This window comes from Triturus cristatus, chromosome 4_1, assembly GCF_964204655.1.
Source record: "Triturus cristatus chromosome 4_1, aTriCri1.1, whole genome shotgun sequence".
NCBI classification, from domain to species: Eukaryota; Metazoa; Chordata; class Amphibia; order Caudata; family Salamandridae; genus Triturus; species Triturus cristatus.
Genome location: NC_140585.1, coordinates 1,179,613,444 through 1,179,640,936, shown reverse-complemented (window position 1 = coordinate 1,179,640,936; position 27,493 = coordinate 1,179,613,444). Strand labels below are relative to the sequence as shown.

At 47.0% G+C, this 27,493-nt stretch overlaps 1 protein-coding gene across 2 annotated transcripts in view; it reads right to left on the bottom strand.

Moving 5' to 3' along the window:
• Window positions 1-27,493, bottom strand: part of LPAR2 (lysophosphatidic acid receptor 2) — a 147,763-nt gene that overhangs the window by 104,463 nt on the left and 15,807 nt on the right. Inside the window, exon 1 of one of the 2 annotated variants that reach the window (XM_085654414.1) lies at window positions 23,321-23,424. The exons of the other annotated variant lie outside the window; for it this stretch is intronic. Coding sequence (XP_085510540.1) covers window positions 23,321-23,343 — 23 coding nt within the window. The 5' untranslated portion in view covers window positions 23,344-23,424. Of the gene's footprint in view, window positions 1-23,320; window positions 23,425-27,493 lie in introns of those variants that run through there. 2 annotated transcript variants of the gene reach the window in all.

Below are 27,493 nucleotides of genomic sequence, written 5' to 3'. Positions count from 1 at the left end.
CTCCCCAGCCAGTGTTTGCTTACCCTGTGCACTATTATTTGCATGTGTTTGACAGGTCTGTCCACACCTCGTGTGCTTGGTCGTTATTTGCATCGGTTTACGCATTTCTGCCTGCATTCATTTACATCTCACTCAAGCTGTGCTTGGTGATTATTTGCAAATGTTTGCACAGATATTGCAGAGTATCACTCACTTGTTTACCTTACAAGTACATAATTCTTAGTTATTGGTGCTCTCAGCGAGACCCTCACCGATTCAGTTGACATATTTTGCCCTGGAAAACAAATTAAACGTTTTGTGTTTGTCCGTCACTGTAATTAACACGTGTTGCGATTAGCTCCTCAAGTAAATGCGTCCTTTCGTATACAGAGTGATGAAAGGCTGCCTGGACGTAAACAGAAGTTAAAGCCATCAGGGTGCACGCTGAGTTTGCAAGGTAATCCACCTTCAAGCTGTCTGGCAGAAAATATGTTGGTTTCCCTTTAAATTCTGGCCCACATAAAGCACCTCAGTCTGACGGGGAGATACGACACGCTTCGCTCGAAAAGGAATGTGAAAACAATACCTTTCTAAGGAGCCAGGTGTGCGCTGCATACATTATTAAGGGGCCATCTTTGCAATTTAGTAACAGCGGACCCGCTGAACGGCCCTGGACCCTGCATCCCCCATCCTGCACTGAAAAAATTCCCGCCTTTCATCACAGGGCCTCTCTCGGAAACCCCGCATTTGACACGGTTTCTCCTCACAGGCATTGAGAGGAGCAGCAAGGGGTGTCCAAGAGGTGCATTGTGGGCTGTGCGCGCGCTAACTGGGTAACGCAATACACATGTCCCGCTGCTGCCCCCGGGGCTTCCATTCATGAGGAAGCTTTCTCCTACCCCTGCTGTGCCTTTTAACCCTGATCTGCCATGGGTTTGTGGGTACCCCCTACGATTTCGGTTTCTGAAGACCAGACACTGTTTTAGCCAAGCCGGCGGTAGTAATTAATAACTTCTCGCCATGCGGGGTTGGCGGTAACGAGGCCCGGGCACAAAAATGAAAGCGGCCTATGCGACAGCGGACAGAAGAGAGAGGCCTTCGGTTGCAGATCGGGGCGGTTTTAACTTGCACAGACTCGCTGCGTAGGTTGTACAGACTCACTGTATAGGTTTTTTGCGATGTTTGGGCGGCTATGCAGGTGTTCTTGCTGTAGGCAATGTATGTGGTAATATCGGGGAAATCTACCGTGCAGCCCGGCGCAGCAGACCATTAAACCGGGCCACATAGAGACCCGCCACACTACCCCGACCCGGTCACAATGGGCCATCAACCAGGGCCTCTGGTGGCGCGGGCGGGGCCGGTTAACAAACATCGGTTTCCACTGGGTGGAAATAAATGTGCCACCCTGCTACTGATCAACGAAACGATGCAGCAGGGGTTCTTTCCATAGTCCGTAGCCGGCTACCTCAACGATCTGCCTTTGAACACCTCCCCCGTACCAGATCCACCGGCTGGTGCCAAGTTGTTTGTTGGGGGTGGGTGCGTGGCAGCAGGGGGTGACAGGTATCTGGGAGGGCAAGGAAAGGGGTTCAGAAGGTGTTAAAACAGCGGCTGCAACACGTTGTGAATGATTGGAAGCGCTTTCAACCGAATCACTGGAGCCACGGCAGAGGGACTGCTGCTTGCAGGGCCGGACCTTTCTGCAGAGAGCTCCGTGAGGCCCCTGAAGTTTGCACCCAGGGCCCGGGCCCATCTCGCCTATACCAAAAGCCGACCCTGGTCCCATCTCACTTTCATGGAAACAGTGAGAATAGCACCGCCTCTACTACAAGTGAATATGAAAAACGAGCATTGGCAAAGCCAATAGGTCAAGCGACAGCTGTCCGCCTTTTGGCAATACTTTTGTCATTTAAAAATAAAAATAAAAAAAAAGTCATTCTTAGGGAGCTACATCAAAATATAAGCAAATTGGCTAACAGCAAAGCTCTTTTTGGAGCAGACATTGCCACAGTACTCCCTGGCACTCAAGGGAGCTACTCTGTGTGTGGATTGGCTCATTGTGAAAGCGCCGAATGCCACTCACAGTGAAGCTGGCAGACGGCCAGGGTGGAGCGCCCCACTGCCCCGTGCTGTATTGTGCTGTAGTGGGCAGAAGACACATGTGAATCTCACAACGATGCTTCAATGGTTGAGGAGGACTGGCTGAAAGCACTGTAAATGAGCATAACATATATGTAGTTTTACTAAAATCAAAAGATCTTGGCTAATGCCAGGCCTAAACATACGTTCACTTGGCCTCTCTTACACACAAGTCTAACTGCTTTTCAAACCGCCTTTTCCAAGCATATATATATTTCCTATGATAGGGCTTCTTCCAAAATGTAAGTAAAAGACTCACTCGGCTGGGATTCCACACACTACTGAAATAAAATGTGTAGCTCCCCAAGTGCAAACGTTTTTCAAATTATTTATTTTTTATTTTTAAAAGCTACACATAGAATAACATCATTCAGCCTGGTACTTTCAGACCCATTGAAAGGAAGGAGTGAGCGGGCCCTGAACTAACGAGTGCAGTAGAGTAATGGACAGGCTTTGCTTTCAAAAGGAAGTGTTTTGCAAATAACCGGGCAGCCCTAACCATGATGGCAGGAAATTAATGGTGTCATGAACCACCCACTTAAGCTTCTACAGCAGTGCTTAATTTGAGCCAGTGGTTTCCAGTGCTTGCCAAAAGCACCAAATTGTGAACACCGGCACTTATGACAGCTGCCACATGGTGGGGCTGTTTGTGCAATTTAAAGATGGGCAAATCAACAGTTGTTTGTTAATTCAATATACATTCAAAACAACCAATACCTGCCATTCTTATATCTTTGGGGGCGTGATAGCTGGTAGTTGCGTAGGTACTGTCATTGGCAGCTCTGGCAGTAGCAATGGCAGGCGCAAGCTGTGGTTTCCCCTGACAAGGGCCGTGGCGCTTTTTTCTTCTTCTTCAAATTAAGCACTATCTACAGCCTCCACTATGTGCAGGTCTGCAAACAATAATTCATAATAACTAATACTGTAACGGAAAAAGGGGTGTGGGCAAAGGGCTGAAGAAGCGCTGGAGAAAGAAAAATAATGAACATGGGAAGTCAAGGAAAGAGAAAGATGCAGATAGAAAGAATGAGCAAGATAGAGAAAGGCGAGATACAAAACGTATACACTGAGAAAATAAAGATTTGTAGATAGAAGGGGAAGAAAATGCATAACACGGTATTAAGGCTGGAAGTAAGATGAAAGGCAGAAGGTTGAATGGACGAAAACTGGAAAGGAAGGAAGAAGGGGAAGGAATGAATGGTGAAAAGAAAGAAGAGTCAAGTTATGGCTGGATGCAAGGGTGAATGGATGCAAGGGTGAATGGATGCAAGAGTGAATAATCCAATAGGTAAAAGGATGGATGGACTGGAGAAGTGTGGCTCAATGGTTAGAGCGGCAGACCCTGATGCAGAGGTCTGGCCTGGGACCAGGGTTCAATTCCCTGCCTCGGTCGGTCTTGGGCTCAAAATTCCACGGACCTGATAATTCTCCCCTCGGTGCCTATTCCAATCATGAAGTCCCACTCTGCAACTCTGGGCAATAGCTTGCTTAATCTCCAAAACGGCCCCCACAACGCTAAGGATGCCTGGCCTCCACCTTGGGGGTGCCCAGGAGTGGACACCTCAGAGAAAAAGCCAGGATGGGTTCCACAGCGGTATTCGTACAAGCGCCTTGAGACCCTTGCGGGTGAGTAATGCACTATACAAGTATCAATTTACATTTACTGGGGAAAGGATAAATGGATGGAAGGGTGAAAGGAACTCTTCTAGTGAAAGTTAAACTCTCCAGCTACTGTTCTATGAGAGATAGGATTCAAAGTGTGGGGTATTTTACATATTCTGTCTAAGCCATTGATTGACTAACCATTAGGCCTACCCACAACTCAAAGTGTACAAAATCACATCATTTTATCGGCCTTAGACTAGTTCACAAAAAAAAGTCTCTACATTTTCCGCTCGAACCAGTCACCTGCTGGTAACTCGCAAGACTTTTTATTTTACCCAAGGTGCCACTCAATTAAAAAAGAAAAGCTACAGGACACCACACCGTGCTAACTTTCGAGATATTCCCCGAATTTTGCGTTATCTGAAATCCCGGAATTTCATAAATTGTGCTGGCGTAATTAAATTTTTCCCCAGGCCTACCCAGAAAAATAAAAATAAACCTCTGCAGCCAGAAACAATGATTTAGCTAGACATGTTGGACAGCTTCCGGTTGTTACAGCCCTAAATTATTACCATCCGTCTTACCAAAAAAAAAAAACGGTACTCCTAGTAACAGCCAAATAGCAGATATCGTTCAAGCTTCAGTCCTCAGGGAGAGTCCAAAGTGCAGTTTTTATATCCAGACAAGATGTGCACCATCTCACTGATGAGTTTTAATCGCGAAGAAAGCAGCGTAGGAAGGAGGAAAGCTGCCGGGCGCTCAGGGCCACGTGTCTGCCCTCCACGCCCGAAGCAGCTGGCCCCGGTTGTGTTGTGTCTGCTGCCAGCAAGGAGGGTGTTGCCCAAAATTCAAGTGGCATCTGGTTCACGAAAAACCATGAAATGACTCCTAGTAACTCACCACACCCATAAAAGCACTTCAAGCCATCTTCAAAAATGCTATAAACAGCATAAGCAAGAAAAAATAGCCATCAAGGTAGCCATTAACTGGGGAGGCTAAGTTAAGATGCTGTGGAGTTTTCCGGTTGGAGCAACTTGTAAGGAATTATTCTAAACTCCGACACACACGTGCCAACGAACTGAAACAGCAACTACACAAAAGGATATTGTTAAGGAGAGCCGACCTTCTCCCAGTCACGTCATGGACATCCTTCTAAGTTAAACTCTTAGTGAGTATCAAAGCCTGTAAAGCGATATGGAACAGAAATTGTCCCTAAAACACTACCACCGCACTTGGGGAAAGCAGGGCCAGAGGAAGTGACCCATCCAAGTTATCATGTCCCACCATAGTCGTCTCAGGCCAACCAGCGACACACTATGGCACTCGAGAAGCCTCTATTATCCACCACTCGCGATATCTGTCGATACACTCCGGGGGCCCAACAATGGTGTGCCAGAATCCCACCGAAGAATTCCAAGAGGCCAGCAATCTAAGGTAGCCCTCCCTTCCTGGCCTATCAGCAACCTGCACACCAGAGGTTTGCCATGCAACAAATGAAAACAAGCGTTGACAAAGTCAATGAGTCTCGCCTTTGTGACCTATTGGCTTTGACTATGCTTTTTGCCGATGCTTTTTCCCGTCACAATCCGATCCCCCATCACCTCACCAACCCCCTTCCAGACCACCTCTCAACTCTCCTCCTCCCCGCAGAGACCAACCCCCACCCCAACCTTAATGACACAGCCCTCGCACTAACTCCTATCCTACCCTCCTCTCTGGAGCCAACCCCCCCTCACCCCCACAATACACCCCCCCTAACCCCCATGCCTCCCAATGACCGACCTACTCTGACACCCTGCAACCTCCCCTGTACCCCTCTTTCCAGTCCCTTGACACCCGTAACTCCTCAGATCATCACCCCTTCCCTCACAAACCTCACTTCCACCCTTTTTACCGCTACCGCATCCCCTCTCACCCCCCATACTCTCCCCCCTCCTCTCCCCCTCTCCCCCCTCCCCCCGCCAAGCCATCACATGTAATTCCCAGCCCTCCATGTCAACACCGGCACATACACCCCTCCTTTGCCCTAACCTTTCCCAACCCCCCCTCCTAACACGAAACCACCTGCTGTATCGCCCCCTAGCAATACGACCACTCCAAGCTGCCAACATCCCCTCCATACTCCATACTCCACACTACATCCCTAACCCCTCCTCCAACCCAGACACCTCCACTTCCTTCCTACCCGACCTCTGTCAGACACTTCGTAATTTAAACCACAATCTCTCTACCCTAACTACTGAACTCACCCTTCTCAGAAAGGATCTCAATTGGATCAATTCCCACAAACCCATAGCCCGCCCCTCTTGGCCCTATGCGCCTAATACTAGCCACAGAAAACAACCATATCCTAAACATTGGATAACATTGCCTCTCCTCACCCGCTCTGACAGACCCCTTCAAACCTTGAATCCCTACTCCGCCCACGACATCTCTGCCCTCTGCAATGCCTACCTTAACCATCTCCCTCCTATTGACCCCTCCCCCACTCACTCCAAGATCCCAGTTATCCTGGGGACTAGCAGAGTCCCTGAGGCTCCGAGCACCCCTAGACCCCCCCCAACTCACCAACATTCAACTTCTCCCCTCCCCTAATACAAATCCTAAACCCCTTTCCTGCATGCTCGTTAATTGCCGCTCGGCTGTCCGACATGCGTCCGAAATCTCTGAAACCATCCTCAACGAGGATGCTGACATTGCCTTTCTTACTGAAACCTGGCTCAAAGACCACTCCTCACCCATCCTTGACCTCCTGGCCCCCCCTGGCTACTCTATTTTCAGAAAAGACAGAACTGAAAAAATAGGGGTAGGTTTAGCAATTATTTATAAAGAAGAACTTCAACTCTCCTCTATTTCTAACACTGACTGCGCAACCTTTGAATACCTAGGAGACGAACTTAAAATTAAAAACTGCCCCCCAATCCGACTCCATAACATATACCACCCTCCTGGTGAATCCCTTCCATTTGCCGAAGAACTATCCAACCTTCTTACTAAATCGCTACTCTCCAACTCCAATGATCTGTTCCTTGGAGATCTTAACCTCCACTGGAATGAGCCCGACGACCCTGCAATTATCCTTCTCAACAACCTTCTTGAGATTAGCAACCTCAAACAGCTCTGCCACTCCCCCACCCACGCCAAAGGAGCTACGCTTGACGCCATCATCTCCAACCTTGATCTGACATCCTTATCCAACATCATCCCCATCGATTGGTCTGACCACCATCTTATCTTGTTCTCGATCTTCCCTCCAGCCTCTCCGGCCCGATACAATAAAATAAGACTACAACTGAGACCAGAAATCTTAGGAAAATCCCCCCTGGCACTCTGGAATTTAAACTCCAATCCCAACTCAGTCTCACTGCCCCCTCCTCTAATGCTAACAAACTCACTGAGCACTTTAACAAAACTGTCACTGAGGTTCTAGACCAACTTGCCCCCCTGAAAACAAAAACGCTAAAAAATGTCCCCTCTAAATCATGGTTTACCCTTGACCTTAATAAAGAAAGACACTCACTGAGACTAGCTGAAAGAATATGGAGACAACACCCTTCCCCAGCTTGCTCTCATCAGAAATGCAAGATCCTCCTACAAAAAACACATCTTTTCGGAAAAAACATCTTTCTTTCGTCATCAACTCTCCCGTGCCAAAAACAGACCTAGAGAACTGTTCAATATTATTAGAAGTCAAACCTCACCTGCACTCCCTAACCCTGTGGCCTCCACTAACAAATGTGAAGAAATCGCAAACTTTTTCAGCGAAAAAAAATTGCTAAAATTGACCGTGCTTTCCTCCACCCCCAACCCTCGCCCACCCCTCAACACCCCCTGGATACTACACCCTATTCACCTCTCCCTTTGAACCCACCATTGACTCACTCACTCCTCATCCCATCGGACATCCCTCCTGAAATCCTGCCCAATATCCTACCGCTCAAAAATAACGCCACATGGCATAACTTCCACCCCGTCTCTGAACAGGAAGTCTTCAACATCCTAACGAAACTCAAACCCTCCTCCCACACTACAGACCCTCTCCCCTCCGCACTCGTCCAAGATCTCAAACACGTCATCGTTCCCTACTGGACCAACATCATTAACACCTCCTTCTCTGCAGGAAATGTCCCCATTTCCCTACAACTCGGACAAATCAACCCCATCCCCAAAAATCCCAAAGCCGACCCCAATGACCCTACCAATCTCCGCCCCATCTCCAACCTCCCCCTCCTCTCCAAAGCCCTCGAAAAATGCGCCCTCTGCCAACTGGACAAACACGTTGACACATTTAACCTCCTAGACCCCCTTCAATCGGGTTTCCGCAAAGGTTGCAGCACTGAAACAGCACAGCTCAACATAGTCGACGATATTCACTTAGCCCTGGACAAGGGCGAGAGCTACCTACTCTTCCTCCTTGACCTCACCACGGCATTTGACACAGTCTACCACCCAACCCTACTCAATGCACTCAAAGAACGTTTCGGCATTAATGGCACGGTCCTTTCCTGGTTCACATCCTACTTCCAACATAGAGCCCAACAAATCAAAATTCAAAACAGCCTCTCCAGGCCAACCCCTGTCTCCCTAGGTGTTCCTCAAGGATCCATCCTCTCCCCCGCCCTTTTCAATCTCTTTATGGAACCCCTGACCATCATACTCAAACAAGCAAATATAAACTATCACCTATACGCTGACGACACACAACTGTACTATAAAATAAAGTCCCATGCCGATATCCTACACCTTAACACTACACTTACCAAGATCCAATCCTGGTTCCATAATAACAATCTTAAACTAAATCTTAACAAAACTGAGATCAGTCTCTTCTCTCCCAAAAACAACCCTCTCCCCATCCAAACATGGATTGCTGACCTTAATGCCCTAAACTGTTCTTTCTCCCTCGCCGAATCTGTCAAATCACTGGGCATCACCATCACCAATAAACTCACACTCAACTCTCATATAAAGAACTCAGCAAAAAGTGCACTTTTCACACTCCGACATCTCAAAAAAATCAAACCCTTCATACCAGCTGATGACTTCAAACTAATTATCCAATCTCTGGTCCTATCCAAAATTGGTTACGGGAATGCCCTTCTCTCCGGTACTCCCAAAATCCACCTTGCCCCCATCAAATCCGTCCTCAACCTTGCAGTAAGACTGACAACCAACTGCAACCGCCTCGACCGCATCTCCCCTGCCCTCAAGGCCCTCAAATGGCTCCCCATCGACGGCAGATCCTCCTACAAAATTGCATGTATCACGCACAAAGCCCTCTATCAGAATGCTCCAACCTACCTCTCAACCAAACTCAAAAGAGCTGGCAGTGCCCGTACGCTGAGAAGCTCCGACACTCTTCTTCTCATACCCCCTCTTCTAAAAAAAGAAACACCTCGAAATCCCGCTCCTTCTCCGGCAAGGCCCCAACCATTTGGAACGCCCTTCCCAAAGACCTCCGCTGCAACCCCTCCTACGACAGCTTCAAAAGAAACCTTAAAATTCACCTTCTCAAAAAATTATTGGGGTAATCACTCCCCTGATCTCCACTCACCATACCCTCCCTCCTTACTATGTGCAATAAGTCCCCCCAGGCATACTGTTATATCACTACTTATAACTTCATTCTGGTCCTCTCATTTTGTTTTCTGTTTACAATTTATGCAATCTGCCAAATATGTAATCTTAATTTTTCCTTTTATTTTTATATAACATTGTGTTTAATTGCTTTATCTATTGCTATTGTTGTGTCCAAGTTTATTTCTCATTGTCGTTGGAAAGCGCTCTGATACCCTCGGGTGTAGCTAGCGCTATATAAAACCTTTCAAATAAAATAAATCAGCAAAAGGCAAAATTGAAAAAAAGATGACAATGATTCTTGTTAGCACATACACGTCATGCAGTTGTGTCATTCAGCACGTGGATGCATGCGTGATGATGTATGCACATGCATGGGTCACCACATATGCGTAGTCCAACTGAATGATGCAGCGGCCACTGTATTTTTATTTATTAAATCTACTGATCTAAGATCATCAATGCTACTTTGAGCGAGAGATAAGGAAAAAAAAACACTTGCACAGAAGTGCATTTCTTAAAGCATATTTAAGACTGCTGGAGGTGTGGGGAAGCAATGAAGTGACTTTGAGGAATCAACAAACAGGAAGTTAGTGGGGGAGCATCGGGCGAATTTTAAGACGGGGATTGACTCAAAATAAAAAAAGTAAAGCTGGGGTGGGGGAGATGGGAGTAACACAGAGAGTGTGGGTCGGGGCAAGCATCGAAAGGAGGGGGAGAGACGCTGAGTATGGGGGAGAAATAGCACAAGGAGACAGCACCCTCATGAGTGCTGAAAGACAAACTACACAGTAGTTCCCTAACTGAGTCAGTCAATTAAAGTATTGTAAAGAGGCTATGCTATTTTTCCTTAGCCTGCGAGGCCCAACCATATCTCAATGTTTCACCTCTCATCCCTGCTTTAAATGTGTCCCAAATTATCCCAATCATTGTACTGCCTTTATTTTCCTCTATGAATCTAGGGATCCATTCAATCATATGTTGAACACAATCTTCCTCATATAGAAGCGCTCAATTAAAGGTCCAGCGAGAAATAGCGGATTTTAATGTATGGAGTGAGATCTCTAAAACGAGCGGGCTGTGATCCGACAATACCCGAGGGAATTTAATAATGTTAGATCTCGTTAGCATCTCCTGAGACACCAGAAAATAATCTAGCAGAGAAAAATGTATATCCTGCATCTTGAGGTTTCCAATGTAGTCCAGGCATCAGACACACCATGTGTATTGCAAATATTTGTCAGAGCATTAAAGACTTTAGGTTTGCGGCCCTGATATAACCATGCACCCGGTTTTAGATTCTCATTATTTAAATTGACATTCAGATCCCCACACATGATTTTAGGTAGCGGCCAGCCAACCAATTCAACATTCAGCCAGTCAAATACAGCCGGGTCATCCAAAACTGACCCATAAACAGAGCATAAAGTGAAGGAGTAATTATCCGAACAGCAGTGGGAAATAACCCATCTCCCATACTGATCTGACCTTGAGCGTGGGAACCTTAAACCTTTTTTACGGGCAATAATCGCAGCCCCTCCTGTACGTGTCCCCTGGGTTGTCACAGAAATCAGTTGGTATCCCTCTAACTTGGCAATCTTTTGTCTGCCCGCTTCAAGATGGGTCTCTTGGAGACACACTATATCAGCCTTTCGATATTTCATATCCTCATTAATCCTGCGTTTTTTTGAAGGATTATTCAAGCAACATATATTTACCGAGGCTATCCGCAAATCCTGACTGTTCCCCTTCCAATTATTAACAAATATAGACTCAACATCAATGGCTGGATCCCCCTCCCCCTTTCCCCCACCCCACACCCTTTCCAACCCCCTATCCTCTTTCCCTAGGCAAAAAAGGTCCATAGACCCTTGTGATGCCTCCTACATAAAGCTGCCACCCCCACCACTCATCTTGCTCCACCCTACAAAACGATATGCAAACCAACCCCCAAGTGATAGTAAAACCAAGACAGCAAACAAACTGAAAATCGTTATTCTTCGTGCCACTATCTCTGATTATCCCTCAAATCCCGTTATATCCTTAATTTTCTGAGATTTCCCGAAGAAAGTCTTGAGCCTGTATTTCTGAAGAGAATAATCTAGTGGTTCCTTTCCAGATGATCTTAAGTCAAGCTGGGCTGAGTAAATAGGCTTCACACCCTTTCTTTTGAAACAGTATAATTAACTGGCGAAGCCTCCAACTTCTCTCCACCATAATATGGCAGAAATCTGGCCTGACAAAGAAAGTGTGGCCTTCCACCGTGCATCTTGATTCAGGTCGGGCTTTTTCAAACACCGCTTGTTGCAGGAGGAAGTTGCCAAAGAAAATCAGTATAGCCCTGGGTTTTTCCATAGCTTCATTCCGACCCTGCCTTTTTTAGAGCATACGAGGGAAGCGATGTATGCGCGGCACCTCAGTATCCCAGTCCTAGTGTGAAAGTTCGGGAAACCCATCCTTCAGTAGGCGCAAAACAAAACCGCGAATATCCCCCCCTCCACATTTTCAGGAATGCCAAGTAATCTTAGAATGTTGCGCCTCTGCCGATTTTCAAAATCTTCTAACTTCCACATCACATCTACCATCCGCGTTTCATTTGACGTGACTTGTCGAGCCAAATTTTCTATTTGGGCTTCTAAGGCATCCACCCGCTCCTCCAAAGCCGTAGTTCGCTCCGCAATCTTGGTGCATGATTTATTTACTTTCCTTATGGCCCCCTGAAGCTTCTTTGTAGCAAGGTGAGCCCTTTTGTGTTCTTGTCTCGCTTCCCCCGGATCTGTTTCAGAGTTGAGTATATCAGGCTCATCGACGGGGAAGGTACTGCCTCCATTGAGAGCAGATCAGGTTGAGTCTTAGGGCCTTCTATTCAGTCTGCGTCATCTGTTAAAAGCGGAGTAGTCGAATAGTCCCATTTCAGTTGGCTGGAACGACTGTCATCTGAACCCGATTGTCCGATTTCCTGTTTTTTCCCACTGTGAGTTCTCTTTCTTCTCTTGGTCAATGAGGGTAGGTGTTTCTTGGTGCTAGGGTTTGACAGGGCACTATCTGTCACCGTGCCTGTGTTATCAAATTCTTAAGTCTCCCCTTCGCTGGGATTAGATAATTCAGAGTCTTTATTTAGGGAAAAAAAAATGTGTCCACATTCGGGGGTCCCAACAGCATTCCCCATAGTACCAGTAGCCTTGGGATCTTTCACTTTTAATGGGCTGCCTGCTATCATCGGCTCCCCACTGTATATATTGTCCCCTGTGTAAAGGGGAAAAAAGACACCTCCAAGAACAATACCAGGCATTGAGTGAAGCAGAAACAAAATGAATACAAGCTATTGCCAATAAAGAAGAGGTTGAGCAGGCACAAATTAAGGTGGCTTTAGTTAAATCGTCAATTATGGATATATTGGCCAACAAGGCGGCAGGTAAATACAGCGCGCGGCGATCTAAGATTTACGAATGTAATGAGAGGGTAGGCCATCTTTTAGCGGTTCGGACTAGACAACGAATTATGCTGGGTGGGATTTTAGAACTTGATGACCCAGGCCAAGGGCTAGTCAATCAGCCTTCAGAAATCCGTGCTGCGTTTCAGCGATTTTATCAGCAGCTCTACACGGAGGATGCCCCTAGTGGGGAGGGAGCCATACAGAGGTATTTAACTGGGAATTCATATGAGAATTTGTCAATAGAGGAGAGGGATGTGCTCGATTTACCTATAACGGGGGAAGAAATTCATGAAGCTATTAGATCTTTAGTTAATGGTAAGGCGGTAGGTACGGATGCCATACCGGGTGAATTTTATAAAATCTTCGCTTCCCCATTGCAGGGGCTTATAAAAGAAGTGTTTCTGGAAGCTCAGGCGGGAAGAGACGTTCCTAGATCATGGGGGTCAGCAAATATTGTTATATTTCCCAAAAAAGGCAAACCTCGGAAAGAGATGGGGTCTTACCGTCCCATCACTTTAATTAATAGCGATATCAAAATATACGCTAAAATTCTGGCTAAGCGGCTAACGACAACCATTAAGAAATTAGTTTCCCCAACCCAGCATGGGTTTGTACCAGGTCGAAGCACGATAGATCACATCCAAAGGGTTATCGCTCTGTTTGATGAAGCAGGAGTCACAAGGGACCCTATCGGGCTCATCCTGCTTGATGCGGAGAAAGCCTTCGATAGGGTCTCCTGGCCGTTTTTATGGGCAACTCTAAAAAACAGAGGGTTTGGGGAGGGCTTAATCACAGTCATTGAAATAATGTATAGAAACCCTGTGGCAAGAATTTCAATAGTTGGGAGAGATGTCGGATCCAGTCTTGATTTGCTGGGGGACTCGCCAGGGATATCCGTGCTCCCCCCTATTGTTCGCACTATATATAGATCCGCTGGTCAGGAAGATCGAATACAATAATCGAATCCTAGGAGTGGAGAGCTTAGGGGGAGCACCAAGATACTGGCATATGCCGATGATCTGGCAATTATTACTCCGAACCCTATGATGGCATTAACGGAGATTGAAAAAGAAGCTGATATCTTCGGGAAAATTTCCGGCTACCGCCTGAATTCCACTAAGACCCAAGTTATGGTGGGTAAAGGCATGCAGATTAATGACTTTCGAGTGGTACAGAGTGCAATTTACTTAGGTGTAGAAATTTCGGCCGACGTTGCAAAGATTACAGGATATAATCTAAATCCGCTGCTCTATAAATTTAAAACGGAGTTCAATAGATTAGAGAGACTCAAATTTACGATGATAGGGAGATGTAACGTTATTAAAATGCTTTTTTTGCTCAAGATTTTCTATTTTTTTTAGGGCAGTCCCCTGAATGTTTGTAATTTCTGGTTTGTTGCTATGAATCATTTATTTTCTAGGTTTATTTGGGCCAACCACCACCTGTGGAGGGTGTTAACATTTTTAACACTACCAAGAGAAAGAGGGGGGTGGGCAGTACCCAATCTGCAGTTTTATCACTGGGCTTCTGTGTTGCATAAGGCAGGGATATTACTTAATGAAAAGGCAGAGGCTACACAGACTGGGTTCCCTGCATCTTTTTTTGAGTTATTAATGGGTGAGGAGGCTCGGGTGTCTTTTACGACATATAGAACTGAACTATTATAAGAAGGTTACATTTAAAACTTTACTCTGCGCCTATAAGGTTTGGACCGCAGTCAGGAAAAAGCTTGGTCTTGGATTCATACATGCTTATACACCCATATTTAAGAATAGCTATCTTCCAAGCATTTTTAATGACAGGTATATGGGGTACTGGTACGGTAAAGGAGTGAGGGTGATGTTATGAATGGATCAGAGGTAGAGCTGTTTGAGACGATTAGAGATCGATTTGGGCTAGACAACTGGCAGTTCTTCAAATACCTACAAATAAGAGATTTTTTAACCCCTTCGCCGCAGCAGGAATTCCGCCGCGGCGCTGGGGGGGTTTGGGGGCAGGTGCGGTGGCGCTGTGCTCGTGACGGAACCACTCCGTCACAAGCGGCGGTTGAGCTGTGCTCATGACGGAGTGGTTCCGTCACGTCTCCGCCCACTGCGCTAATCGCCCGCACAGGCAGGGAATTAGCGCCGCGTGGGCGGAGCGGCCGCCAACGGCCGCAGCATGACGGAACCACTCCGTCATGAGCACAGCGCAACCGTGGCTCATGACGGAGTGGTTCCGTCATGAGCGGGGAAGGGGTTAATTAGGAAAACAGGGGGTGCCGGTGGTTGTTCTGGGGTGGAGCTAATGGAGGGATTGTTGAACGGCTCTACTACATTGGGATGGATATATCAAACATTAAATGAGCTTACAGTGGATGATCTGAATAAACATGTGGAGCGATGGCAGAGTCTTCTACAGGCGGGGACAGGAGAAATAGAAGATGCAATACACCTAGCCCAGTCCTCTTTTTTAGCTGCTAATATTCAGATCCAATGTTTTAAAACATGGTTCAATCTTTATATTACACCCGCCAACATTTTTAAATGGGGTCGGGTAGCAGGATCAACATGTCCCCGGTGTAATTATCACGCGGCAGATATCATTCACATGTTTTCTGAGTGTCCTGGATTGGATACCATGAAACAGGATATAAGTAATATGCTGAGAAATATGATGGGCTGTGAAATTGTTTTATCATCACAACTGATTGTGCTCGGGGTGGGACATTCTGTATCTTCACATGTGGGTCAGACTTTTCTTTTCATTGCTATGACAGTTTTTAGACTATGTCTGGCCACTTATTGGCTGGATTCCCCTCCTCAGGTCAATACTGGCTTGGAAGATTTCTTGCAGTATATAGAATGGAAAGTGCGGTTTATGCTAGAAGAAGTCATAGGGTGAAAACTAAGGGGCTGGCTATCTGGTCTCGTCTGAGGAACTGGTCTCGCTTGAATAGCGGAATGGAATAGCCAATTGGAATAGCCAATAGGATATATAAATGTCGGAGATTTTATTTTGTCTAAAGGTAAAATTGGGGGGAAAATTGGGGGGCTGGATCCAGGGGGGACTGTTAAATAAGTATGATGTTTTGATTTGATTGTGCTTCTCAAATAAAAAATAAAATAAAGAAAGAGGCTATGCTAAAGGGGAGAGACTATTACAAGAAGAGGAAGACAATCCATTGACTACAAAGAAAGCAAATGAGATTGACAAGAAAGCCAACCAACGGTAAGCAACAGGCAGGCTCTAAGCTCACTGCAAGTTTTGGTATGGTCCACAGGGAATTCTTCTCCCTTACAGACAGCTAAAAGCCACCTGGTAGGAGTAGGTGAGACCTAAAAAAGCCCACCATAAGTCAGTTCACTGCAGATGGCTGCCCAGTACTCAGAGACCTCTCAATCTCATTGGAAACCCATGTCACAGTAGAGCTTCCAATTTCTATACATGCTCTAAGTCGCCAGCATGCACTTAGGTCCCTGGGATGTCTAAATAACATGTATGGTGTAGGACTGCGTACAGGGCCACCAGGGGCGTACGAACGTGCAGACCCCTACCTGGTCTAAAGCTGGTGGGTTCTCCAGGACCTTCTCCTTTAAGAAGTTGCACAAGTGGGTCTATGTGGAGCCAGGTGCAAGCCCAGTGAAATCGAAATCCCAGCCCCGAATGTTTCAGCATTTTATTTTCTGTTAAAAAAAAATTATATATATATATATATATATATATATATATATATATATATATATATTTCACTGAAAAAAACATAGGTTTCACACACGTTATAGTTACGAATTAGCATTTAAAAAAACCTTGCAAATTCACTTAAAAAACCATAGGTTTCACACATGTTATAGTTAGCTGGACATTTCACTCGTAAAAAAACAATGAAATTCCCCCGTTATAGTTAGTGCAGGCAACTATAACTCACGCGACCGCAATCCTCTGCTGATGACGTCAGATATTACATCACTGTATTTAGACACTTATTTACCCATGTCTTCTTCCATTAATCTTTAGCTATACATATATTACAAATATTTATTTTTCATAAAGACACATATGTCATCAGTGATGTAATATCTGACGTCATCAGCAGAGGATTGCGGTCGCGTGAGTTATAGTTGCCTGCACTAACTATAACGGGGGAATTTCATTATTTCATTGTTTTTTTACGAGTGAAATGTCCAGCTAACTATAACATGTGTGAAACCTATGGTTTTTTAAGTGAATTTGCAAGGTTTTTTAAATGCTAATTCGTAACTATAACGTGTGTGAAACCTATGGTTTTTTCAGTGAATTTGTACGTTTTTTTAAATGCTAAGTTATGTATTTATTAATTTATTTTTTTTTCAGTGCGCGCGCTGTGGGCACTCAGTGCACTTCGCGTACCAAGCACCCACGGTTCGCAGTGCGTGACATGCGCGCGCGGTGCGCGCACCTCGCGATTTTTTAAAAAAAAAAATATTGTTTTTTTCTCCCTTGGGGGTCCTTCTGTGACCCCCTGACCAAGGCTAGGGGGTCAGGAACTGTCCACTCTGCCCCCTTTTCACGTTCTTCACCTTTTTTTTTCACCCCCTCAGACTGCGAGAGACAAAATGGCGGCCGACACTTCCTGGTTTCGACCGATTCTAATGTTTACCGACATCTAACAACCAATCAGAATTGCGCTCGCGCACGGCAGGGTGCGCGCACAGTGCGCGCACGGTGCGCACGTATAGATATTGATATGGTTTTAAATGCTATTTTCTCAGGAAATACTGAACAGATTTACACCAGACCTGCAAAAGGCACTTCCTTGACCTTATGGCTACCTCCCTGCCAAATTTCACGTAATTCTGTTCAGCCGTTCGGGCTGTAGCTGCGACTAAAGGTCCTATGGGAAAATGCATGGGGAAAACGCGTTTTGGGACCCCCCCTTTTTCTCGGCCCCAGCTTGACGAATCACCCCGAGACTTTCAGGGTAGGAGCTGAACGGAGCGCCCCATTAGTTTTGAAAATTTCGCGGGGATTCGTCAACCGGCGCCGAAGTTATTCAAAATAGAATTTTGAGATTTCCTATGGAAACTAGGTTGTAACTATAACTATCTACTGGCGACCGCCAGTCGATAATATATATATATATATATAAAATGGCATCTTTACAAATATTTGTACTTTGAGTCCACACAATGCACAGATTTTTATTTAATAAAATATTTTTAATATTCTCCATTGACTCAGGATCCTTAATATCATAACGTCATATGCCTGTCTCATCACTTACCGTCCTCTGTAGCGAAAAAGTGACCGGCCCAGGAACACACAATATTGGTCAGGTGGTAAAAGTGAAGATTAGAATCCACACCGCCTGCTTCCAAAGTTGGCAACTTGCGGTCCGACCGCAGGGTTTAATGAAAGGCCACACCCTTTGGTATGTGGCACTTTTTCGCTTAATAAATAGCAGGGTATTCGTTCACTGCAACAACTAGTAGTGTGTTTATTGCAGGAATATGTTGTCAAATATATATTTTTGTTCAGAAATGTCCAATCGAGGATGGTGAGCAACACGACCATCTAGCAGTAAAGAGGGGCATTAGGGGCTGTTTGGTGCAGGTACCAAGGTGTCTTTGAGGCAGTAGCGGCTGCTACCGACCAGGGGTGGTGGGCGAGGGAGGGAGGGGAGGGAAATTAAAATAATAAAATGCACTTACCTTTTTTCCGCAAACCGTGGCCGCCGCCTCTTCATTCGCCGTCCCCCTCTCCACTCGGAAGGAGGCACCCAGCCTGCAGAATCCCCTAACCAATCACAACACCGCTTTAGCAGCTGTAGCATTGTGATTGGTCCGAGTGCTGTGGTTCGGCTCTCAGACAGGGACGGACAAGCTCTGCATGTTCTCCACCCAGGCTACATTATACCCTGGGTGGAGAACATGCAAAGTGCGCATGACGCTGCGGTCTGCCCGAGGAGGTCGGTCTGTCAAAGCGTCATGCGCACTTTAGGTGCAGCCACCACTCATTCCCCTGTGATGTGGGGGGAGCCCAGCCCCGCCCCCCCCCCCCCCCTGGCTTCAGCTGAATGCAAAAATCAAAATGATAATAACAAACGTTATTATCATTTTATTTTTTGCATTCAGCTTGCAGCTGAAGCAGTGGGGCGACAAGAGCCGGACTGGGTACCGAAACTGGCCTGGGGAAACTGCTCGGCTGACCCCCCTGAGGAGGGGAGGGGGTGTGCGGCCGAGCAACTTGCTTGGGCCGGTTTCAGCCGATTTTGTTACAGGGGGCCGATGTTGCCAGCCCCCGGTAACAAAAATGACCCCCCAAGGGCCCAAAACCGGTCCCCACCCTGGCTGCCCACCGTGGAAACGCCCGGTGCCCGCTAAGGCCAGTCCGGCCCTAGCAGAGGAGCCGCCACTGCTTTGTGGGCTGCAGAGGCAGGAAGAGAGTGCAGTATTTTGAGGTTCCAGTTACTGAACAACTTTTCGCTCCTGCTCACAGCAGCCCCCTCTCCAGCCTGCTTGGCAGCACATAAGTGCACTCGAGCCGGGATTTTAAAAGAATGCCAGCCCTCCTCATTAAAGTTAGCAATGCTCCCTCCTGGTCCCGATCTCAGCCAGCCCCGGGCGAGTGGCATGGCCCAGGGCTCACGCGGACGGGAAGCAGACAGCGCGGGAGACGTCTTTTCAGTTAACAGGCTTTGAAGTGAGAATGTTGCTGCTAGAAGGAGGTGACCTCCTACGCAGACGAGGTAAACGGGAACCCCAGTCATGGCCAGAAGAAGGTGCCATCTTTAAAGCATTTCCCCAGGGAGGCGCAACGTGACGTGTCACCTTTGGTGTAGCAAATCAGATTTTTACAGGGGCATCACTGGGGGGTGATTAGCGCGCTCCACAAATATTGATTGGTTGATATCAGCGGGGGGGAGGGGGGGGAGGTCTGGAATAGCATAGCAAGGATGCGATGGGTCCTGGTGCAGGCAAGGAAAATGGGCCCTTTGACTGCTTTTGTGGTAGTAAAATAGTATAGTGTCAGGAATTAATGGGCCCCCAGGTCTCTGGCCCCAGTACCACTGCACCTGCTGCACTAATGAAAGCTACGCCCTGTTCAGACATAATATTGTTATGAAGGGGCTTTGGATTCCAGAGAGAAGCCCAGTTCATGGGGCGGCTGCTATAAAACAATTCTGGCATGCCCAGATGGTGGCGCTGCAGAAGCACAAGGTGGGAAATACACAAGAGAATATAAAGGATGCACAAGGCAGCGTGGGGGAGAAAGGGGCCGAGACTGGGTTAATTGGGGAGGGGGCTTCTAAAGAAACGCAGGGTTGTGCGTCACTGTGTCGAAGAAGCCCTGATCTCTACACCTGGAGGCAATCTGTCGCTAAATAATGACGATAGATATTTTAGCAGAATATTCTGCACTTCATGAGGCAAGTGCTGAGCATAAGAGATAGTTTGTGGATATCAAAGAAGGGAGTGCAGCCCATTACTGCAAGGCGGAGAAATTCACCAGAGCCTACCTAGGCACACTGACTGAAAATGGAAGAACTAGAAAACCAAAGGCGCAGCGCTTAATTTGAGAAAAAGAAATGTGTCATGGCGCTCGTCAGGAGGCCACTGCGGCTTGCACCCCCCAATGCCCCTGCCAGCATTGCCAACGTCAGAAACCACACAACTACTGACCATCACACTAGTGTGACAATTCAGACTATTTCAAGCCTGAAACATATAAGAATAGACTGGGTGCAGGTACTAGTTGTTTTAATGAATATTGTATTAATAAACTACTTGCTCTGGTCACCTCTAAATTACATAAACAGTGCCGCCGTGTGGCATCATAAGTGCTGGTGTTGACAATTAGGTGCTGGTGCTGAGCCCTGTAAATCACCGGCTCAAATTAAGCACTGCAAAAGTGTCATTATACCATCCAGATGAGAGGGGTCACTAAAAAAAAAAGATTGCTTGGGGAAACGGTAAGTTCATAATTCAACTAATCAAAGCCAACTTCAACGAAGACCTCATGAAACCCTTATCTGCAATCCTGAGGATGTATGGGGTATTCACCACCACCCGATCAAACTGAACACCAAGCAAGGAATATCACATTTCATCCTGGAGCACATAGGGGTAATGTCTGAACGTTCTAGGGGAGAAAAAGGATCTGTCCGTCTAAAATAACACAAGCTCTGAAAAGGTTACACAACAGATGAATCCCTGACAGGAACCCGCCTATCATGATTCAAAAGTTTGTGGAAAGCAGTGTACACAGTCTCCTCCCTGCAACCTAGAATTTGATTTCTGGTTCGCCCACTAATGATTTTTCTAATGGGCTTGGTTTCTACATCCAGTCTCGCTTCTACTTTCTGCAACGCAGCTCCGCTCATATCTGAAAAGGGCATAAAAAGTATGGAAACTGTGATTGTGAGTACCACGAGGCAGGATTAGTGAGTGTGGGAAGGGGGCCAGTCAGGTAACTGAAAAGAACAAAATATTCTATAGCTAAAGTGTGGTTGTTAAGCTACATGTTATTGGACATAAAATGTAATACAGACACCTTAACTGAACAAGCATTGACAAAGCCAATAGGTCTCATGTATGAGACATAATGTTATTTCTAATCATTTTCAGCCATGCTGTAATGCGGCATGGCTGAAAATAATGGTTTTGTTTTTTTTAAACATTCTTGTGCCATTTTGAAGGAACACGCTAATCTGGATGCTGGGGCCTACAAAACGGGGTGAACATTTTTGTTCGCTTTTTATTTACTAATCTAGGCGAATTAGTAAATAAAAGTGGAACGAAATGCAATTTTTTAATATAGCGCTAATGAGCTTTTTTGATACAGCACTAATGTGCCTTTAATTTTTTTTTTTTTAAACAGGGGAGTAAGTAGGGGGTGGTGAGTGGTACTGTATAGGTGCTGCCCTGGGACACAACCCAAACTGTACTTTTTGGCCCCCCGAGAAGATTTTTGTGAGTACCCACAGTCTGGAGTATGCCAATTAACCAACACAAACCCTTCTGCACATTCTCCAGAGTAAATTTGGGGTTTGATTATGAAGCAAATGTGTGCCACACCTCAAATGTGATTTTGCAACATTTTATCCTTTGGGTCGCAATGCTCGCATGGCATCAACCAAGCTCCTAGGCTCATTGCGGAATATCTGGATTACCAATACCATGGCCAAAGATCAGATGACGCTTCTTTCATAGGAAGGCAGAAGGAGGCGGGTAAGGCCTTGAGCTTTATTTGCTTCCCAACAAAAGTGATGCAGTACCACAGCTCTGCTGAGAAGTGCAGGTACTTTCCCTCTCAAAATGAAAACAAATGCATGTACTCAGTACCTGAGAGCACCGGCCCATTTAAAGTCTGATTATTATTTTAACTACTTCGGTCCCAAGAACATGAGCAAGCGGGAATAAATCCGGCACAAACTTAATACAGTGATGGAGAATGGTTAGTATGACGGATTGTGCATGGGGAGGGAGGAGTGGATTGTTGACATTAGTCGGCCGGGGAGATCTACTCACAATGGGTAAAGGACTGATCCATTCAGGGCGCCAGAGGAAATTGAATTAGGTCGTTTTCTACTATGTGGGAAGCAGGGAACACATGGTGTTATTTAACCAGTAGAAGGGTAACGTTTATTGCCAAAAATACCGTTTTGAGGAGAATAAATATATATTTTAATTTAAAAATCTGGCATAATACACACTTTCAGGATACAACAAATGCACGTAAAAAATACTGTAGGGCACGCGACAGCTGCGGAGAACCTCCCACGTGGGATGAGCAGATATATACATATATTCTGCTTTTGAATCGCAGGCTAGGCCGGAAAAGACATGGATATGGAGGGCGGAGGCGTGCCACTGAAGTACCAGACACAACTGGCACGTGTAGGGCAGAGGTCCTACCTACCCACCGACCCAAGACAAACAAAGGAGCTCGTCTCTCACTTCAGACAGGACAGGGCGCTGCTCGCGCTCACCGCTTCCTCTCTGCAGAGGGTGCGCGCGGCTGCCGCTTCCTCTGTGCCAGTCTCCCAGTAATGCCAGCAGGAAGCAATACCCAGGGCTGTGGAAGCACCGGGGAAGGGGGGGCTGCGCAGAATCTCGTGACCCGGCCGCGGTTATGCCTCGATCTCCTCGAGGCGGCTTTCGGAAACTTGATTGGAAACATCAAAGCGCCTTACTTACCCCATCCCATTTAAAGTTTTTTAGACTTTGGCCCGAGCCCTGCGAAATATGAACATCACACCAACCAACGCCCGACAGAAAGCGCCTATCGCCGAATACTACGGTTCTTCGATGAATTCTGAGCAGAGATTTATAAAGATGGAGTTCGGGGGCTGGAAGAGTAGGGGGGTGAAGATTGAACGGGCTAACCTCCCCTCCCCCCTCCCCACGCCACACACTTCTCCCAAACTCAGTGTTCGGACCAAACTGGAGACCACGCAGAGTGCAGCAGAGGCAAGAAAAGAAACTACACAGGCCCCGCAGTCCGTCCCCGGTCACAGGCCATGTGTGTAAACTGGAAACGAAAAGCAGAGAGACGGCACCTACTGCGATTCACTTCCAATGCGAATCCGCAACACGCAAAACAGATTTGGGAAAAATGTCTCACCTGTGCACCAGGAGTCCAATCATTCCGTTTCCAGAGCTACCGAGGGTTGTGCGCGGAGGGGGGATTGGTGGGCGAGGGTCTTCTGGGGAGCACTGAAAAGACGTATTTGTCCAAGGCCTTGTGACCTCACGGGCTGGCTGCGAGTTTAACAAAGCGCAGTGTTTACCTCTGGATTAGCTCTGGTTTGGTTAACCCGGGCCTGGTGCCCTCACCTAATCTTTCTTCCAGTCTCACAGACGTCATTACATTGATGTCCCACAAGTGACAGGATCCGACGAGGACGTAAGAGGGGGAGGGAGGGCTGGTGTTTATGTTATTTTACAGCCTTATTTTCAGTTCTCATTTTCTCTGGAGGCCCCTCTGGGGTTCCTAGCTGATGGACTGGCAGTTGCCATTCTGCGGAAACAGTAGCTTGGGAGCACTCGCGGACTGGGGTCTCCTTCCAGGAAGGAAGGCACATCTACACTAATAAAACTGTGTTTCCTCTCAGGAGTTATGACCAGCAGCCGAAGCTCCCCGGAAAGCCAAGGCAATTCCCCGGAATTGCTCCCAATGTGCCGCACCGAGACACCGGACCTTCATTTCACTGAAATGGACACTGTATCTCCTTCCAACTACCTGAAAATGACACAAATTACCATTGATCACTCGAAGCAAAGCCCATAGTTCACTCACAACGGATACAAGGTAGCAGGAGTTAAATATGCAAGCGTAGTATAGACCTACTGCAGTGCTTAATTTCTAAAATAATGCTTGCTCGTGCCCAAAGCTGTGCTTAGAAGCACCGCGCCGAATAAGATGGCTGCATGGTCTTGAACAGGGCTTTAAGTGGGATGAAAAAACTGGGGATCTTGCAAGGGGGCGTGGCCAATGTGATTAGGGCGTGGCTTAAAAACACATAAGCTAAAAATTTGTGCTTAGCATAGTGTGCCGCCCGGCTGGTATTTTGCTGTTTCTGGCGTTTGCATCCAGATATATGATACAACAAGTAACATCATACCTACAACAAGTCAGTACTATTGGCTTTGTCAATGGTTGTTAGTTGCATAAGATAAATGAGCAGCAACTATGGCTTGTATTAATATTGAAACAGCTTCCACTTAAAGCCCTGGTGACACCACGACGATGTTGCTGCTCCTGAGTTTCAAAAAGAGATGGGAAATCCATAGAGAAAAGTACTTTCTTAAAGGATTTCCCTTCCCCTATAACACTCGAAAAAACACGGACCGTCTGTGCCAGGGCACAAAACAGAGCCCGATAGAGACCCGTTTCGAGGCCTCCTTCTTTAAAACTGCCAGTGCTCAGACCCGGTGAGACCCGGCCCACTTAAAGCCCTGGTCTTGAATCCACCTCATGCCTCTTTAATATACTATCAGGCGCTCCCTGCCCCTTCATCTTTACTCTTGCAGAATCCTCCTTCATCCCTTTGTGATAGTTGCCGGTCTTTCTCTCCCTCCTTCTTTAACCTAAGTGTTTTCTCCCCTTGTTCTCGAGAAATGCCTAAAGAAAAATAAGTGCCGGTCCCCAAAAATGATTGATGTGGCCCAAAGCTTTAAGTGGGATGAAAAAACTGTGTGTGTGTGTGGGGGGGGGGGTGTGACGGGGGAGGGGAGAGGGGGGGAGTCTCTCAAAGGGAATTGGCTGAGGTAATTAAAGGCGTGGCTTAAAAACACGTAAACTGAAGATGTGTGCTTAGCCTAGTGTGCCACCGACTATCATTTTGCTGCTTTTGTTATTGACTCCAGATATTTAATACAAGTAACATTACACCTACAACAAGCCAGGACTAGTGGCTTTTTTCAATGGATGTTAGTTGCATAAGATAAATAACCAACAACTATGTCTTTGTTTGATAACATATTTGAAAATGTTTCACTTCTGAAATAATGAGACTGAGAAAGAACAATAACGAGTGTCTTGGAAGTTACATCAAAGGCAGTGAAGGGTGGAACTGCTGCAGAGTTAGTCCCGCTTGGTGTGGCCCTTACTGGCAACCACTGGCTCAAATTAAGTGCTGTGACTGTCTTTGAGTCACTAAAATGCATTCCTCACCCGGGAAGTCCATTCCCATTAAGAGAGTACTTATTACATAGTTTGAGGGAACAGAGTGTACTGATCTGGCAAGAGCTCAAGTTGTGCAATTTATAATCACAATGGGAAGCAAGGTTGAAAAGCGTTCCAAGGTATGACTTGGCCGACAAGCATTGGCAAATCAATAGGTTTTACCTTTGGGTATCATTTTCAAGAAGCGGGCACCACACAGGCGCCCACTTATAAAATGACACCGTCATTTTTTGTTTTAATTGTTTTGTAGTGGGTAGGAGAAAGCAAGGGGGTGGGGTGGGGAGGTGGAAGCACCAGGGGAGCAAAGGCATATGTGGTGTGAAAGCAACTTGGAGAGCGTGGGTGAGGGGCAGCATCATGGAGGGCAGAAGGGAAGCAACACAAAGGACATGGGTGGGGGCTGGAAGCAACACAGAGGGCACAGGTGGGGGCAGAAGCAATATGGAGGAAGCAAGTGGAAAAAAACGGGAGATATCAATCAATCAGGTTTTTGTGAAGCGTGCTACTCACCCGCGAGAGTCTCAAGGCGCTGGGGGGAGGGCGGGGAGGAGGTCGTGCCGCTCTGATTCAGCAGAAGAGCCAGGTCTTGAGGTTCTTCCCGAAGGTGTGCAGAGTGGGGGAATGTCTGATGTTGAGCGGGAGTTCGTTCCAGGTCTTTGCTGCTATGTAAGAGTAGGCTCTTCCACCGTTCTGGCTCTGCGTATGTGCGGGGTGTCAGCAAAGGCGAGGTCGGCGGAGCGGAGGTTTCTCTCGGGTACGTGGAAGGAGACTCTACTATTGAGGTATTGGGGTCTGGTGTTGTGGAGGGATTGGTAGGCGTGAGAGAGTAGCTTGAAGGTTACTCTCTTCTCGACGGGGAGCCAGTGAAGGTGTCGTAGGTTCTGTATGATGTGTTCATGTCGTGGGATTCCGAGGATGAGCCTAGCAGCGGTGTTCTGGATGGTCTGGAGTTTCCAGAGCAGGGATTTGTTGATTCCGACGTAGAGGGCATTTCCGTAGTCCAATATGCTGGTGATGAGTGCTAGGTGACGGTATTTCTTTATTCATGGGGGATCCACTTGAGGGTCTTGCGAAGGATGTGGAGTGTGTTGTGGCACGAGGAGGAGACGGCGTTGATTTGTTGGGCCATAGTGAGGGAGGAGTCGAGTATGATGCCGAGGTTGCAGGCATGGTCCATTGGAGTGGGGTGGGTGCTGAGGACGGGGGGGGGGGGGGCTCCAGGCGTTGTCTCATGCTGAGGGAGTGGGTCAGAAGACGAGAGCTTCTGTCTTCTCTGAGTTGGGCTTCAGACAGCTGCTGCTCATCCAGGATGCTATGTCTTTCATTCCTTCCTGGAAGCTGAGTCTGGTGATGTCGGGTTACCTCGCGAGGGAGAGGATGAGCTGGGTGTCGTCGGCATAGGATACTAAGCTGAGCCCATGTTTTCTGACGAAGGCAGTGAGGGGGGCCATGTAGATGTTGAAGAGCGTGGGGCTGAGCGACGATCCTTGGGGTACTCCGCAGTTGATCTCTATGGGCGCGGAGTGGAAAGGCGGGAGTCTGATTCTTTGGGTTCGGCCGGTGAGGAAAGATCGGATCCAGTCGAGGGCAGTTCACTGTACACCGTAGTCTGGCGGTGAGAGTGAGGTGGGAGACGGTGTCGAAGGCTGTAGAGAGATCAAGTACGACGAGGGCCGCCGTGTGGCCCTGGTCGAGGAGGGTGCAGATGTCGTCAGTAGCGGCGAGGAGGGCGGTCTATGTGCTGTGGTTGCTGCGGAATCCAGATTGGGAAGAGTCAAGGATGGAGTTGACATCGATGAAGTTCGTGAGTTGGCTGTTGACTCTCTTCTTGGTGACTTTAGCCGTGAAGGGGAGGAGAGAGAAGCACAATGGCAATAGAGAGCAACATAGAGTACAGTGAAGGGGAAAGAGAAGTACACAAGGGAGACAGCTGGAAAACACGCACTCTTGTGGAGTGCCTAAACAAAGGGAAAAAATAATGCTTGGAATGCGAGCAGTTGCAGGACACAAGTATTTTGTCCATGCTCGACGTGAGGGGCAAACACAAACAAGCGCAGAGACACCTTTGTGCCACTTACAATTTAATTGTATCTACAAATTGAAACAGAA